This window comes from Ischnura elegans, chromosome 7, assembly GCF_921293095.1.
Source record: "Ischnura elegans chromosome 7, ioIscEleg1.1, whole genome shotgun sequence".
In the NCBI taxonomy this organism is placed as follows: Eukaryota; Metazoa; Arthropoda; class Insecta; order Odonata; family Coenagrionidae; genus Ischnura; species Ischnura elegans.
In genome coordinates, this window is record NC_060252.1 from 16,257,327 (window position 1) to 16,275,512 (window position 18,186).

Genomic DNA, 18,186 nt, shown 5'->3' on the forward strand with positions numbered 1-18,186 from the left:
AAGTGCCGCGAGCCTAAATACCGTCTTTGGGGTTGTAAATTATTCAAAATTGTTCTGATTAACTCTTCAATAAAATCAAGATTCATTATATCCTAAAAATGACAAAGCTGAAATTTTTTCTTGAAGGTGCTACCCTGAATTTAAATATCGTCATTTATCGCCAGTGTCATTCCATGTTTTTGGCACTGAGATGGTTTAACAAGTTATACACAACGAAAATGAAAGAATACAACCAGTCAAGCGTTAGTGATGCGTTTTCATAATTCCTCTGATTGAGTGAGAAGGGCGGGCCCACCTTGACGAAGGGGTCTCCGGCGTGTGGCGTGGAGAAGCGGAGGTTCCTGGCCTTGACGACGACCACGGTCAGCCGCTCGGCCGTTGGCAGGTAACTCAACGAGAACATCACCTCGCCGAACTCGGTGCCTCGCTGTTGATTAGATCACCATGGAACGAGAAATAAAGAGAAAAATTAAAGAGTTTGCTTAGAAATACCTTACACTGTGAAAAAATGGATAATAAAACCGGGTGAAACGAAATCATAAACCAAGAAGTGAAGAAGATGCTGTATATTTATTATTATATATTATTTAGAAACATCATAATTCAACCATAGTTACACGAAGAGAGAAATAAAAATTTTATTTGATATATTTGAAGTTACTCTTGGTTAAATTTTTTTTCTATTATAGTATCCTATTTTTTGAGGAGAAAGCCAAGATAAAGAGTAGTTTAAAGTTTATAAAAACTGAGGTGAAGATGCGTTTTATCTTTTGGCGTTGGTATGGGGAAAAAGATAATTTAGGTATGGCTTTTATTTTGATTATCAAAGGTCAATAGAAAGCTTCAGGTACCTTAATGTAAGCTCTTAGAATTCCTCAAATGTGACTGCTATTTTAGGTCGTTAATAGATATGTCAGAGAGAGCGTTCTTTCTTTATGTTCATTTATTTGGATATCCTCGATAAAGACTGGTAATTTATAAATGGATTGCCTCTCGTTCATGGGAGACTTCATGTGGAGGTATTTTTAGCTTGTGTGGTAGCTCAGTAGCAGTTAATTAAATCCGTAAATGGAAGAAGAAAAATTGTTTGAATGAGTATGCATGGAGAAAAAGTGCGGCAACTGAGGCCAGTCGTATGGTTTAGGTCACACAGGACCACTTCCAAATATACAGCGTTTCCCCGAAAAATATATCGTTCTTTCAAATATAAAAATTTTTTTATCGAAAAAATAAAAAAGTTATTTTTTTAGTTAAATAATGCTGTGGCAATCTGTGAGAAGTAATTTCAATGTAAAACAAGTTTGAATTCCAATTTTAATAACTTATGGATTTAAAGACTAAAAAAAATGAAATTGAAATCAATCATTCCCTGCTGAAAAGAATATGGTTGTTATATCATGAATGATAGTCATTTATTTAATGGAGAGAATTCATTTTCTGAATTAAATTAGAGCTTAAAATAAATATTTTAATACGATGGAAGGATATTTTTGTAAAAAATATTCACCAAAAGATATACATTTTGTATAATTTATAATACATGTTGTTTTATGTTCACCAGACGACAATACAAAATGTAGCATTATCTTATAGATATTTACCTGAATGTAATGAAAAATCTATCGAAACCCGTCGTGAATTAAAACTAAATTTGTTTAGGAATATTTTCTATTACCTACCTTTTAATTTTATCTTATATACTTAAGTTCCTTCAGGTTAAGTCTAAAGTAAGTCCTTATAATAAGGGTAAAGGGTGACTTTGATAGCGATCTTGCCTACCATGGCAAAGTGAATCGGTAAGCTACTCTAATTACCGAGAGACTTCAATGAGTTGTGGCCTCAAAGTATTTACCTCATCACCTCCCTCTCATCTGTGTTAGAATGGCTCTGAGATCCAGCGGACGATTCTGCGTAGAGATGAGATATGATAGAGTTTGCGTGGGGATGAGATTGGCAGTGGCGTGCCCTCTATTGAATCTGCGTCCGTCGTCCGCACCTGCTTCGCTACGCACTTGTCTCTCGCCGGTCGATATCCTCGCTCACTATATTTCATCCACCTCCCGCCCCATTCGACCGATCAATTAACGTGTGCCGGCGCCATTCAATCCGTGATGCGTCACGATGCCCGATAGACGCTGACTTCGCGTGCAGGGTTGAGGTCAGCCGTGATCACACCCACCACTTTGATCACCGTTGGTCATATCACCCCCTCATAATTTTAGCAAAATATTTGATCAAAATGTGATTCCATTGATGAAATAATGGTGCAATGTCAGAAGTTTTTACATGACGAATCTTTCGAAGAGTGTTTTTTATTGCTATTATGCTACGTTTACGCTAACTTCGCCTGTTTATTGTTTCGTGAATGAAATATCGTGCTAAAGGAAATATAACCCGCATAATATTAATGTCCAGCTAAGAAAAGATTTACTGTACTTCCTCCCATTGAAATTTTGTATATCAGTCATTGAATTAACTGGTAACCGAGGTAGTATTTCGGAATCAAGTGGCTGGGAAGTCGCAATCTAAATTATCATAATTTGTTTTGTATCCTACAGTATATGCAGCACACAGAGTGCTTTTGTAAACCGGGTTGCAGATATTTCAAGGTTTAAAGTCGGGTGAAGGAATTATGAGCTCGGGAAAGACAAGTAGATCCAGAGAAACGGAGCTGTAGAGTGATGGAATACCATCAAAGTGCCCCTATTTCACATCTCGGGAAAATATCTTGGATACTCTTAAAAACAATCCTACAAAAACTAGGTGGCCCTGAGAAGGGATTTGTTACCCCTACCCTGATTATGTGAATTTCACGCGCCTGTGTTCTACCTAGGTGTGAACTCTTTCCTCCTATATCCAAACCAACACTTGCTATGAATCACTGAGAGAAAGAATGTTTTTCATCGTAACATATCTGTTTAAGAAAAAAAATATATAATCGTGCAAACGCGGTAGTTCGCCTAGGTATTTCGTCATTTAATAAATATATTCACTCAGCGTTTTGTGTGTGCGTTATTTTTTTATTTTCGCTAACATTTAAATATAACGTTCCAGCTGCGTTTTGGTCTGATATTCCTTCAATGCTTACATAGCGACGTGAGGGGGCGTGAAATGAAATTTCATTATGGTGATATTGACGAAGAAAACACTTTACTCTAATAGGTTCTACATACTGAAACACCTGGGAATTTATATTACGATTTTCAAACACTTGCCAATGCACACGAAAAAAATATAAGAAGAAATGAGAAACTTGTGATAACTCTCTGCCGGACAGTCAATCTCAATAAATAATTCATTGCTGTCACATGCCGCGAATAGAATTATGCTGATGGAACGCTACCTACTCCACCCTTACTCACTTCTTTCCAAAGAAAACTACACATTAAATACTTATCGAAGCACAACAGCCATGTAAAATCTAATTTGATCCAGCCTTGATTCCTTAAATACCTCCTTTTGTTCTGTTACTCATTGCTGATATACTCGAGGTATTTGTTCTATTTTGTGTATATTTTCTTACACGTTAGCTCGTTTTCAGTAGGTTTCTGTAGGTTTTTTGCAACTTTCCTCCGTAGTTCAGTTGATTTCCTGCAATGATTCTTTCCGGAAAGAATGCTTAAATCAAATCCTATGGTTAAAAAAAACATTTTCGTATTTTTCCACTCATCATTTTTATTCTATAAATAAAACTATACCAGTCGATTTCTTTCTTTTTTATTCTCTACATCAGATTATTTATTTCACAATTGATAATTTCAATTTTACTAAACAGTGTTTGATATTTTTTCCAAGCACAAGCTTAATTGACGATGGCAATCTGTTTGAATATTTATTATTCCTTTAATAACGAGGGGTTAGATGGGAGAAAGGATTTCATCGTCTAATTCCCGCCCGAATAAAGGCATTTCATTATTACTGTTATCATCTATTTACGTGCATGGCATGAGGTCGTTCTAGCAGTGCCTGCCAGGAAAGGGGATTTAGGCGTAGGGTAGGGTGGGCGTTATGGCCTGTGGATTTATTGCCCTCCCCCCTACCTCCCTCCCTGCCAAACGCGCACTCTCCGGAATCCAAATCCGGCCTCGTGCAGAGCGGAGAAATTAAGTCGGCCTGCCCACCACTTTTGCCCCCTGTGGGACGCTGGCGGGGGAGAAATTTAATCATCCCGTGACTCGATGGGAGCGGCTTCATCAAAGGCGCTCGTCATCTAGTGTGGTGGGTGATGCTTAACTTTAATATGACGAACAATCATTAATACTTGTTATTATTACGTTGTATCTCTTTAGTTGGAATATTTAATGAAATAGGGGACCGAATTGGTGTGGTGGCTAGAGTGTTGGCTTCCCACCCGGCGTTCTCGGGTTCAAATCCCGGCAGTAGCAGAGAATTTTCAGAGACTGCCCGATCCCTGCTTGAATGTTGTGTGGAGGACATTTCAAGCGCAACACTCCGTCCGTCGGATGGGACGTTAAGCCGTGGTCCCCTTGTTGCCTTTCGTTAAGAGCAGGCTAATGCCGACGCCGGGTTTCTCTCCACCCTTCCTTCCATACCCTTCCCTCATGGTGCAAATGACCTCAGCTGTCGGTCGCCTCCTCCAAATACCATACCGTACCTTTAATGAAATGAAGAAAGATACGTTGCTTTCTCTTAGATTGGACTGCACAAATTTATCTCAGGTTTCCAACCAGGTGGGAGACCAATGGCTGGGTGAGACAAATTAACTCTACGTTTCCATGCAGGCTTCTGCGGAGATTTAGTAGGCGTTAGGACGGCTATCTCCTCGCCGGCGCGTGGAAACGGGTCTTCAAGGTTTTCGACCAATCAGAGAACACCTCCACGAAAAAGGCGCCAAACAGGGTGGATAAATAGGAGACCAAATTCTGCATCGGAACTTCAGTGGACCTGAGGAAGCCAACTGATAAATTTGCGAAATATTGTCCAGAAAAATGGAAAACCGCGGAAAGAAACCCGAAAGAATCGCTACCTACAAATTAATCGGACTTTTTGAGGTACGTCACATTGCTCGTCCTCGGAAAATGATATTGTTCTCATTACGTTAAAATAAATTCCTCTCGGGTTTTCATCCGAGTTAGAGAATGCTCCTTCAGGTTCTTTAACCTGATAATATCATCGGCCGTGGATAAGGAATGTAGCGGACCTCAAAACGTTGGACCAGATGGATTATCTTATACGGCTGGTAACCTGAGGGACCTCCCTTTTTATGTAAAATGGAATTGATGCTTTCTCATAATTACAATGTAACTTGAGAGGGTGGATTTTGCATATGCTTTGATTCCAAACTATCTTGCCTGTATAAGATTTTCTTCATGAAAATTCAAATAATTAAAGAAAAATGGATTGATTTTGTCGGCTTCGGTGACGGCGGGGATAAGTCCTCACCTACCATACCGAAGGTCGCGGGTTCGAGACCCACCTGGATAAGTTGCCCATTCCAGGACATGGGCATGTGTGATCGTCTGTTGTCGATTGTTTAAACTCCTGATGTAAAGGCCATTTTGCTGTTTTCGGGGGTAATTGAAATAAATAAGAAATAAATAATGGAAATAATGAAATGTAAACGGTTTGTAATAAAGTTATATTTGTTTCCAGAATCTTTTATGATAAATTCACAAAATAAAAAAAAACTATATTCCTCCTGAAAAAATGTTTCTCTAACACTTCATCTCAAATTTTTTTTCGATGTCGATTGGACTAAAATACTTAAAAGGACTCTTTATTGGCTCAAATACTGCATTTTAATCCGTTCAGCTTGTTGACCATGATTCTGCTAATCTCTTACGCTAATAATTTTGTAGTTTACACAAACGATATGGAAAACCTTGCATGCAAAAAAGGAACATTCTTCATGATAGTATTTCACTATCAGAAATATTTTTTTTGTTGCATAGGTATACTGAGGTACTATGTTGCCCTGAAGAGTTAATCTGGTGGATTTATTCAGTCAAGATTTCCTTAATAGAAGAGGTAGAAGGCAGAATTTCAACCAGGGATCGGCTTAAGGTTTAATCACGCTTGCCAAGGTCAGTGTGTTCGAGGATTTCCCTCCAATCGCAAGGAAAAGGTGACAGTCGGAGCAAATATCTTCCATTTAAGATCCGCAGAGTTTACAAGCCTGAATAGGTATAAAATGCAGGGAGTAGGATATATGCTGCGTGGTAGGGTAAATAAAAGTTGTTTCCAGTTTCAAGAATTAAAAAGTCTTATCTTATCCGCGTGACATTTTATAAAATTTTAAATCATAGAATTTTACTTGGATTGGCCATTTTGGAACATTGGAAGATTCTATGGGTATAACGGTAACTGTGAATATAACCGAAAAATATTCTCAAACGGAAGTGATTCATCCAATTCAATGCATTCTATAATAAAAATACCATTAATAAATTCTTTGAGTTCAGTGTAAAATTTTCCATCGAGTTCAAGAAAGTCTGTGAAACCTGAAAAAATCGGTCGTCGTGCGGTGGAGAATTGCAATTCTTATGATATGAAAAACATCAAAATCTGTTATTTTTGGCATCAAGTTCTTACTAAATCTCAATTTATTACTCAAAACCAGCATTAAAAAGTAAGAATTCTTCAATAGCGATTGAATTTTTACTTTCAAAGTGATTTACATATCTGTCAAAACTGAGAGTAAGATTTGATATCAGTCGCTAAAAATAAGCCAAAATGAGGTGGTTTATTCGGACTCGAAATCGCTATTCATTGAAAGAAACCATGACATCAGGAAAAGACATGTTAAGACGGGAAAATGTCTTCCCAATTACTAGATCATTCCTCTAAATTTTTAATTATAAACTGTGACAGTTGCCACCCACTACTCACGAGTTGGTGACGTCAATAGAATTTAGTTTTCTTGTCTCTATCGTGAAGAGCCTATCTGTAAAGGACAGAAACAATTTACAAGAGCGTAAAGGACCATCAACCAAGCCAAGTCCATGCAAAGGGCTGACGAGTAGTTTTTGAGAAGCGACGTCGCTTTCAGAATGAGTTTTTGACGTAATCAACTAATATGCGAGAGGGTTAAGGCCGTCAAAAAGCTGGAGAAGTAGGCCACGGATTGACAAGCAAAAAAATACTTGTGTTGTTATTTTTCAAACACTGCTACAATCGTAAAATAAAAAATAAAAAGCAAATCCATTATGGTAAACATTATTTCATCAACTTCAAATTGTACCCTGTGGCATTAAGTCGGCAAATCAAGAAACGTAGTAATAGCTCCAGCGAAGGAACCTTGTGGAAAAGTCTGTGGTTGTAATCAGGTAGGAGATGCTTCCTATTAAAAAAAAAAGAAAAAGTCCCTTTTAGATGAACCCCTGTGACTTGACTTTCTATTAGCGGCGGGCCTCCGTGAAATGGGGGACGTGGGCAGCGTCAAATAGGGCAGTGCGAGAGTGCGCTGCTGGAGGGATGGCCAAGTGTGGGCGAAAGCGATAAATTCCAGAAGGGCCACCCTGGTCGAACTTGGGATTAAAAATACCTTTCCTCCACCAGGCGGCGTGGGCGTCTAGCTGGAGGCCGTCTCAAGCAGTCCCTCACTTTTTCTCTCCCTACTAAGACGTTCCTTCGGAGATGAGGAGGTTTTTTTTCTTGCCCGACTCGTCAATCAGGAGCGTACTTAAGGCCCATACTGCGAGCAGTTTCCCTTCATTTTTCTCTTCATCATAATCCGTCTCTCAGTCTTATTGCCTTGGCATGTAACTCCGGTAGGAGGGAGTTAAACACCTTGTATGAATGCATACCTCTCTCCTGGAATTAATTCAAAATATGATACCATAATTGCTCTCTTTTGACTTCCAATCACAGCATTGTGATTTTAATTCTTTATTTTGGAATTATCATCTAGAAACCCCTCTATTAGACAGAATCCTCTGTGGATACTTTTCCTGCTCACATTGAAAATTTTAAGGCAGGGTTGTAGTGGGGCTACGTTAAGCTAAAAATACAGAAGAAAACATCGTTTACGTTGTCGTAGACAGGAACCTAGGTTCCTTAAATTTTCATTTATTACTTTCACTTGGTATTCTTGTTTTGTGGAAGTTTTTGAAAGGAATATATTTGTAGCCAGCTTGCTACCTTTGGGTAGGTCAATAAAAGATCGTCTTAGTTCCCTGAAATATCTAAAAAGTCATTTTTTAATTACGAAATATATAAACAGAGAATTTCCTCAATTGAACTGATTGAATATTTCTATGAAATAAGGCCATCCATAATGATTATCATAGTTTGTTGGCCGTGAATAAAATTGATAAGGTAAGTACCCTCGGAAACTTGGAAATGTTAGTTATACTTGTTGAAGTTGGAGCTGCTCTATAACCAGGGAATCCTCTGTGTTCATATCATTTGCTCCGTATGTAATTAAACTTACATGATAAAATATTTTTAGAATAATGGTATTTAAATCGTAGAAAATAATTATGGCCCTAAAAATTCACCCGATAATTGATCGTAAACATACTTTTAGCAAAATAAAACGTTGCTCAAAACATAAACTTAGTTGGAATGGCGAATTGCATATTCTGACTGAAATATATCAGCCGACCATCTCATCGGTATAACCATTTAATATGGTCTTGCTGTCTTTAAATGCTTTAAGCACTCACTCTCTGCAGGAAACCAAAGATTTTTGTTCAGGTAACGGCCGAGCTAAATAATTTTTCATATTCTCGCATTTCATCTGTCATTCCTCCTTGGTAATTAATTCTATGTAACCGATTCAAGGTATTCCTTTGCCTTTTCTTCCGATTCATTTGCTCACCGATAGTTTTTTTCACCGAGCAATTTATCCTAATGATGGAACTTATTTAGCTGTCCCGTTAACTTCTTAGAAAATTACTATTTCCTGCTACTTTTATGCTAGTACTTTCTCTTTATTCACTAGATATATGTCCATTATTTTTTAATAGAACCTTATTTCGAATTCCTGAACTCTTCTCTGCTGACGTCAGTGCCCATGAATCGATTACATAATATGATGAAATGACATAACAAGATGATGGAATATTTCCTAGATGCAAGATACGGAGAACTGTTTTCTTACCTCTATACTCATATTCCCAACCGTAAGTAGAAATTCCTCTTGCAGGATATACAATTTTTTTCACTGTGCACTTCTATAGGTTTATTTTTTCTTGCTCCGTCAATCGCTTCCTAGTACTGCGCGGGAAAATGTCTGATGTGGATGTTTTCTTGCCATTTCAATTGGAGATGGATATTGAAACGGAATCGATGAACATTCCCGCCGAGAGAGTATGCAAATAGCGCAGCGTATTTCGAAACGTGGCCCTGAAATTGGGTTATATCAGAATTGGATATTTTTTTCCGGCAGTGGAAGGAAGCAGTCACTTGTCTCCGCATCTCGTTTGCCGGGATTTTCAGCGGTTGACGTAGAGATTCTCGCCGTCAATCATCCGGCGGAACATTTTAGGAACACGGGAGTTTCCGATAAAAACTTATGCTGTAACCGACTCCCGAAATTCCCAAAATTTAATGGGTAGGAGGAACAATTTCGCTCACAGAGGTCTATTTAACTCACAGTTGACTATTTCCCTTCGAAATAATTTGTTAGGATAGGTAATCCTACTGAGCTTTATGAGTACAGAAGTAATGGGGTCCGACTGTATTTCGTGATATGACTTTTTAAAGAAACGAGAAAAGTTTTTAGGTTACTAAAAAATACTCATTTTAACACAACCTATCTGAATTTAGAGCTAAGCAGTCATTTTGATCGTTAACCTTGGAAATGACTTCTTGATATTAAGCACATATTGGTCCTTTTAATAAAAGCTGCTTTTTAAGTAAGAAAGGCAGTAGCAGTGAATCATAAAAAGAATTCATCGCAACATTTCGTAAGCACACATATAATTTATAAAACTTTTCACTGCTTACGGAAATCGAATTTCATTACAATAATACAGATATGTGGGTTTATGCGGGTGGAATATGTCTTTTATTTAAGAAAAAAAAATTTGAATAGGTAATATGATACCCAAAGTGTTTCGCAAATTATGATGATGAGATGTAGAGACACCCGCTTTCAAATATATAAATAAAAAATACCGCATATTATTTTAATTGAAAATACAAAGGTTTTTTTATCAGGTGAAAATTCGCCCGCTTCAAAGATCGACTTCAACCTTGTCAGTAGGTTAAAGACATTCATCAATCATCATCACCATGGGTCAACAATCTCAAGATTAGAATTTTTCCTCTAAAATCTATTTTTAGCCTTTTTAAAAATGTTTTTGTATTTCTTTTCATCGTAGAATTTCCCTTCACGATTATTGGAGGCATTTATTTGTCGTTCTTCATTTCCTCTTATGCTCTCGGATGATTGTCCGCGTGAGAAATCCCTTGTGAAGACGCGTTACTCCGACCGTAGCGAGCGTATTTTCTGGTTGCGACACGTATTAAGAGTTTCAAACGTAAGTTATCACATTGAAAATTTTCAGGCTTTAAAGAGTAGACTCTTTCCTACATTTTTACCTTTCACCAATGCATAAATATTCCTGATTATGAAATACTGAAGAGTAATTTTAAAGGTGAGAAATTTGACAATACTGGAAAATGGACATATAATCACTCTGAATATTTCAATATGATAGCTCAAGTTTTACTAAAGTAAAACATCTCGTGCATGAAGAGGCTAGAGCAGGAGTGATACGTTGTTCCGTCAACTTGTCAGAATTTTCAGAAGTAAATCAGGTATCGCACTCGCTAGATCCATCTATTCAATCTCTTATGTTCTTATGGAGCACTATGTTTTCATAGCTTCCACCAGTAACCTCTCTGCTGCTATCAACATCAATACCTCACTTCCATAAGGAAACATGTTGCATGTATGTAATTACATGCTTTGTCGATGAAGAATAAATTGATCTTCGAAACATAAGTCATGATGGAACTTCTGAATCGTTTGGCATCCCGAGATTATTATCAAGTTATTTCTCCGGAGAAGTAAGAGATATTTGTTGCAAGAAATAAAGAATTTTGAAAAAAAATAATGTTTTCCAATTGCGGTATTTAATTCTGCAAAATATAGGCGAAAATGACAGCAAGGTATTCAAGAACTCAGATGGAACATAGCCTGAAAGAACTATTCTGTGGCATAAAATGCGTAGATCTAAAAGTGATGGACTGCAATTTTTCCAGACTAAAGTTTATTGAAAAACTGAAAAAATCGACCTAGATTTAGATTTTATTGCGTCATTTTCAAGCCTCGAAAGAAGAAATAAATGCTTTTTCAAAATTCAACATGTACCAATCACTTGAGCTATCGAATTCTTAGGCTTAATCGCAAAATGTCGTTGAAAATGAGTCCAGAAAAAACTAGGTTTCTATGTTAATACATCATCTTCAAGCCTTGATGTATCCCAAGTCTTCAAGATTTCGATGTAGTAACAGCGACACCTAGGTCGGAATAAATAATATTATTTATTTTACAATTGTGGAAAAATGCAAGTGTATCCCTCAATATTCTTTGGAAAAATCGCACATTGTAAGAGCATTCAGTGGAGTAAGTATTTATTTCTCGTGATGATTGATATTGAGTGCAAAATACGCAATGGGGACGCATTGGTTTCATGAACGGCCACCAGGGTCGATAGGGACGTAGTGTCATTAAAGACGACGGCTTAGCGCTCGGACGTGACCGAGTTTACGGGAGACACGCGCGCACGCAGCCACGGGTGAGGGCGCCACTTTTCGCACGTTCCTACGGCCGCCATTGGAACCAGCGGTGTAGGTGAGTCGCATTTCGAAGGACCCGAACCAAGCCAAAACAGTCTCCAATGGCGTTTGTACCCTTCAACGTGGATGTCTCACTACTCCCACCTTCAGAACTGTTGGATCGCTCGTAGGTTTCTCCAGTTATCTTTTTATATGCATCAAAAGTGAAATTCGCTATGAAAAATATCATTTATTTTCATATTCAAGTATACCGGGACTAGCCACGGTGATAACTTTTACGAAGTCACCCGCAATGCACAAATTGTGCGAAAAATCCGCAGAGGAAATATCATTTGCCTTGACCGGGATTCGAACCCGGATCCATTGATTTCCGCCCGAGTGCTTTATCCAGTTAAGTTACCGAGTATAGCTGTGCTTGTCCGTCAGAGCCCACAAATTCAGTAGTTTAACTGGCTAAAGAACACGGACGGAAATTGAGGGATCCGTGTTCGAATCCCAGTCAAGGCGAATGATTCTTCCTCTGCGGATTTTTCGCATTTATTTTCGCCGAGATTCGATTCTGAATTTCCTTATTGCGGGTCAGCTATGCTAACAGTTACAACACCAAGCCATTTTCTCCCAAGGTCAGATTAGGTTACCCTAAAAAGGTGTCAGCGTCTCAAGTACACGTTTTTGGCTTAAGGGACAGATGTTTTTCCTCAGCCAAAATCGAAGAAAAAATTTTCATGCTGTCTTAGGTCATATACTTGATCCTAGAGCTATGATTGCATTGAGAATGAATATATTTTTAATTTTATTAAACTTTTTTGCGCAGTGATCCTCATAAATTAGTCTGGAGACAGTAAAAAAACATAACGGTGTTGTTGTCATTAGGAATGTAGTGTTATTCATGTTTTCATTCCGTATAAACAACGAGGGGACAATTTGTATGCGTGTCGTCACAACAAACTGCATTGCTATGAGGTGCTATCAATTATTCAAGAAATTGAAACACTATTAATCATGTGACCAATGGCTAATGAGTTAATTTCATAGAAGCGTGGCATGGTGATCGAAAAATCTCGGCAAATTAGTTGATTGGTTGGATCTAGTTGTTGACTTAATGATTATTGTAGCGCAAGTTATGAGTGAAAATAAACTTGATTTTTTTTCCGAACTTTTTTCGACACAGTCGGTGTCTATCGTTACTGATCATTACCACCTAAAACATTTTATGAAGTGAATCCTCAAGGAAAGTAAAAAAAATCTCTCTGTACCAGATATCCATGCTTACAAAAAATTCTGCGCATTCAAATCAAAACATTTGGTCCTATTAACACGGATGTGCAGTAAGGGTCTCGTCATAGAGACCAGCAATGTTTGAAATGAATGGTTTTCATATTGTGACAAAAATATTTTAAGTGCGATCGTAATCTACATTTTATTTACTGACAGTTAATTAAGTTAAGACAACATGTAAGTTTTTCGTTAATGAAGGTGGCATTCGTCACCATCATTCGGTGGAGTTAGCTGCGTGTTGTTGTTTGGATAAAGTTTTGGGTGGGAAAGATTTTGGTTAATGAAAAAGGTACGTGTTAAATATTTAATTGATGTGATGATTAGTCACTCTTTTATAATCTCTCATGTGACTACAGCTGTGGCCTGATTTGATCCTTGAACCTGACCTGTCTGTGAAAAATTTCATTATCTCCTGGCAACTAATGAGGTTGAGATCTCAGAGGAAGTATAAACAAGGGCAGTTTAAAGGATTTTGTGTATGCAGCAGAGATTGAGAAGAGAGGTGTTATATCTTTGAGGCACGTGTAAAAAAATCTTTCTTTAAAATCAGGATGACGTCATATAAGTAATAATATCATTTGGCAAATTCCTGATATTTCTCTAAAACATAGAAATGAGATTTTTCAGAAGCTTTGTTCCGGTTTTTAGATCGAATTTTGAAAATAAAATAATGATTGAAATATAGCTTGTATTAGAGTGTATTAGAATTTTTGGTATCGATAGATATTTTATTTCTTATCGATAGAATCAATTATAGTGAGTTATTTTTTAAGCAATATCCTTACCTCTTAGCATTTTCGCCGCGGAAGTTACCGACCTTAAGGTACCTAACCATATCAATTTTCGGTAACGGTCGAGTGTTATCGAATGACCAATTTTTGTCGGATTTTCACCAAATTTAGGAATATCCCTTATTTAACATTCTAAGCAATAAGATATTTAAGTAAGCGCTGTGAGTTCATTAAGTTAAGTACATATGCACCATTAATTTAATTGTAGGGGAAGCGCTTTCGTCCATTTCTACTTACTATTGCTGAGAAAGTGAAGTAGGTGGAAGATCCTAAAATTTGCGAAAATCGGACAAAAATTGGCCATTAGATAAAACTCGACTATTACCGAAAATTGATTAGGTTACCTTAAGGCAGTACTGTTGTTGGGCCGGTACGACGTACCCCCTAAAATCAAAACTCGTTATAATCCTACCGGTTGAAATACCTCCGCGGCCGGATGTATAATGCATGTTCAGCTGTTGGAATTTTTGGTGAGTACCGCCTAAATTGTTTATCCAACTACAACACTACCTTAGGGTCGGTAAATTCCGCGGCGAAAATGCTGAAAGGTAATGATATTGATTAAAAATTAACCCATTATTATCGATTCTATTAAATAAAATAGGTATCTATTGATATAAAAAATTCTAAAACACTTTAGCTTTAGCTATATTTCATTTATTATATCATTCATATTAGTAATCCAATTTTATAGAGACGAGCGTGCTGCGCCCGCTCCCAGCGTGCTGCGCCCGCTCCCAGCGGGCTTCCCCCGCTCTTTTCAATGAAGGTCCACAGAGGGTAGAGGCGCGTTTCTAATTTTAAAATGTAGAAAAAAAGGCAGGGTCTTATGTACAAATTTAATTGGAATGTTTATGTACAAATTGAGGTGAGAAGACCTCTTTAAACACAACATTGGAAGTAATTACACTATCCTCTGTTAAACGCACATGATGACTCATACTTACGTATCAACAGGAGACTTGAATGTGGAATCAGCCGCATTTTGATAAAAGTTATTTAAAGAATGCGAGATATTGTTGAAAATGAACAAATGTATCAGCTTGTGCGCCGTTAACGTCAGGAATATTTACAGTTTTTTTTGTTTTTGTTTTTTTAAATTATTTAAAAACAAATTTTTGGAAACAATAGCAATATTTAAGAAGTAAGATATGCCGTCGCATGTTCTCTGATAAAGTCTGTGCATTTTGGTATCTCATTTGTAGAGTTTGGTTGCGTATAAGTTGAGAAAAAGGTATCTATGCAGTAGAAATAATATAGAAGATGGAGGTAATCGGGTGCTCAAAGTCACATGTCGTCATGCATTTATTCGCGTTTATGAGATACTTCAATGAAACTTTTTGTGATGGCTGATGTTTCGCAAGGGTTTCCTACTGACGCTGAAGCTATCAGAACTGCCCTTGCTATCACTGCTATCTTGTTTGTCGACCGGCCATGACTACCGATGGTCATCATGGGGAGTAGTCGGAGTAAGAGGCGCTTTTAGAACGGCAACTGTTTTACGGGCCATTCCCAGGAGATGCCTTCTGGACTACGGACCTCTCGATCTAATAATGTTCCAACACCTTCGAACATTACCGTGAAAAAAACAGTGACCCTTTTTACTCATTAGGTCAGTAGAATAAAAACTTTGTCGTAACTTTGTTCAAAATTAGCGCTATACAAAACGCTTGCTATCCTCCTGGAAAATAGTTGACCCAGAAATGTAGAGGAAGCCGAGGATTGGTTCTCTCTGAGAGGTGCAAATTAAGGTTTTGTTAAGACGCTGCTTTTAAATTGACTCCAAGAGTATCGTATTATCAAAGCGAAAAATAGTACGGAAAGAATTGAGAGGAAAAATAAATTGATAACATATGCGTTCCCGTCTTTTGCTATTGAAACGTTGATTCCCCTGGGAGTTTGTTTTGAAATGTCCTATTAGCTTTTTGTATCCGATCTAACAGTTACTTCCGTCATTTATGAGTGCGAGCAATAATAAGTTATGGAGATAAAACGCTACAAAAACTCGTTTTCAATTGCAATAAATCTCGAAGTATCTGCCGTGAAAAGGCTGTACATAGCGTTTTTAAAGAATATTGCATTCAGTTTATTGCATTAAAAGACTAACCGGAAACATTTCATACTTTTTATACACCAACTTAGTTGGAAAAGGACTATTATCTTGACGCTCTTGTATCGAATGTGTTCAGTTATTTCAGGTCTACCGATGTTATTTTCAGGGAGAATATTATATTTTAATTTTGATGGGCTATCATTGAGTGATTTATTTATCGTCTCATCTATTACCACTTCATCTAGCAATAAATTTGAAATTGTATCAAAAATTTCAAACAGTAGTTTCAATGCTTCTATTTTATTCTGTGTTTCCAAATTTATGAATTTTAATTGCATATCTACATGCAAAATTTTTAAAGGAGATCAACCCTGAAAAGATGTCCTCTCAAGATGCACTGAATGTTATAATCACTAATTCAAAACCAACACACGGTGTTATTCTGCAAGAAAGCGCCTGCTGGTTAGGAAAAAATAACATGTTAGACACATATTACTTCTGCAGGTGTAGGTTGCTATCGTTACTGAAGTCCAAATCACAAGATGTTTGACTTTGTATCAATCCGAATATACTAGCAAGTATCTTTGGACTAGTATAAGACGAATTATCGTGCAATTCAGAATTAACGTGCTGGAAATTTCGAATTATTGATAGAATTCTAGCGAGTTCTCATCATTGGTGCGGTCATGGAGCGTTTTCGAAGACGACAATAATCAGGCTAACTACTCAAGAACGGCCTCTAACGGAGAAGATAATTAGCGCTCATAGTCGCGTGAATGCCTTTGGTACTATCGGTACAATTGAAAAAAACGATGTTCATTTTATTTTTACGCGGAGATGACCGTTGGAGGTACGTCGTAAAATGTCATCACTTGTAATCAAGTTAACTTGATTATTGGCGCTTTCCAACATGGCCTTACTTTTATACTTGCTCTCAGTGGGACCAAGAGTGGGGACTCGAACTTAATCTGAGCAAATGCACGGCGGTACATTTCTTGTGAAGGTCGTGGGTCATCGATAGTCGTCGGAAGTTTCTGAGAGAGACTCGGAGGCTACGCGCTAGGCTTAGATTGCTTGATCAATTGAAAATAGATATCTTTCATAGTGACATGGAGAACATCATATTAGAAACCCACTATATTTACAGGTCTGATAGAAACAGTGGCGCCGCCTCCATGGCGCCTGAGGGGGTCAATGCCCCCTCAAAAATTCGTAATGGGTGTGAGGAAATAATGTGCCAGGCTTATCGATTTTCTTTGAAATGTCCAGATATCGAGATCCGAGTTATCAGGGTTCTAATGTTGATCATATGACTCTTCTAAAATGCTTAAAAAACTTAAAACTCACTACTTACAAAATTTCCCGAGGCAAGATCCCCGGTTTGGGCCCCACCAATATTTTTTTGTGAGTCGGCATCCCTGGATAGAAACCATAGATTAAGGTACATATTTTACCGAACAAATAGGAAAGAGAATTCGTCTTTCCCCCGCACGATAAATGACGTTAATAAATTCTAGGAGTTATTTCGTTTGAGCATTTCCTTTTTATGTGTAACTGCTGGTGTCCCAACACCCCCCACCATACTACCCTATTGAGGTAGCTTACGGGGTAGTATGTAGATGTAGGTGTACCTGAATCGCAAGATATTTTGACAAGGTTTCTTTGGGTTAGCTGTTACATTACCTAGGAAGCATTAAGATTTGTTTGACGCAGTACTCCATTCCGCTCTCCCGTCTGCTAACCTCTTCATAGTGACGTATTTCTTCTCTTTTGCATCCTTTATAAGCTGTCTTACGTTACTTGGTGCCGTCCCTTGCCCTTCTTCCCTTCCACCTGTCCTGAAATTGTCTTCATCAGGCCATCATACCTCATAAATACGGCCAACTTAGTTGTCCCGTATTCTTCTCAAGGTCATAAGAAGAAAATAAAAACATTAAAATTGCCTTCAATATGTTCTGTATGAAAAAGCTTTTTATACGACATAACAGCTACGATAAAGAAACCTTTTTGGAGTATCATGCGGTTCAGGTACATCTACGTGCTATCCAAAAAGGCGTCTCCATAGGGGTTTCAAGGCGGGGATGTTGGAACGCCGGACGTTAGCAAAAAAAAAGAAGGCGAAAAAATGGATGACTGGGTCCCACCTCGCATGTACTAAAGTCCCTCTTATTGTTCGGCGGAAAAAAGAATTCCTATATTTCACACCTGACCGTACGGTAAAATATCTCTCAACTACTATCGCTTCTGTCGGGCATGGACATTTAGGGGGGATCTATTATGGTGTTTCCCGTGTCTCTATGAAAAATATCCATTCTCAATTGCTCAAGCAATAGGAGTCTGACTCGTAGCCTC

At 37.8% G+C, this 18,186-nt stretch overlaps 1 protein-coding gene across 1 annotated transcript in view; it reads right to left on the reverse strand.

Annotated features, from left to right (window-relative positions):
* LOC124162539 (synaptotagmin-3-like) overlaps positions 1-18,186 on the reverse strand; it is a 269,510-nt gene that overhangs the window by 12,175 nt on the left and 239,149 nt on the right. The window contains exon 6 of the mRNA XM_046539114.1: positions 296-427. Within this exon, the coding sequence (XP_046395070.1) occupies positions 296-427 (132 nt within the window). The remainder of the gene's footprint in view (positions 1-295; positions 428-18,186) is intronic.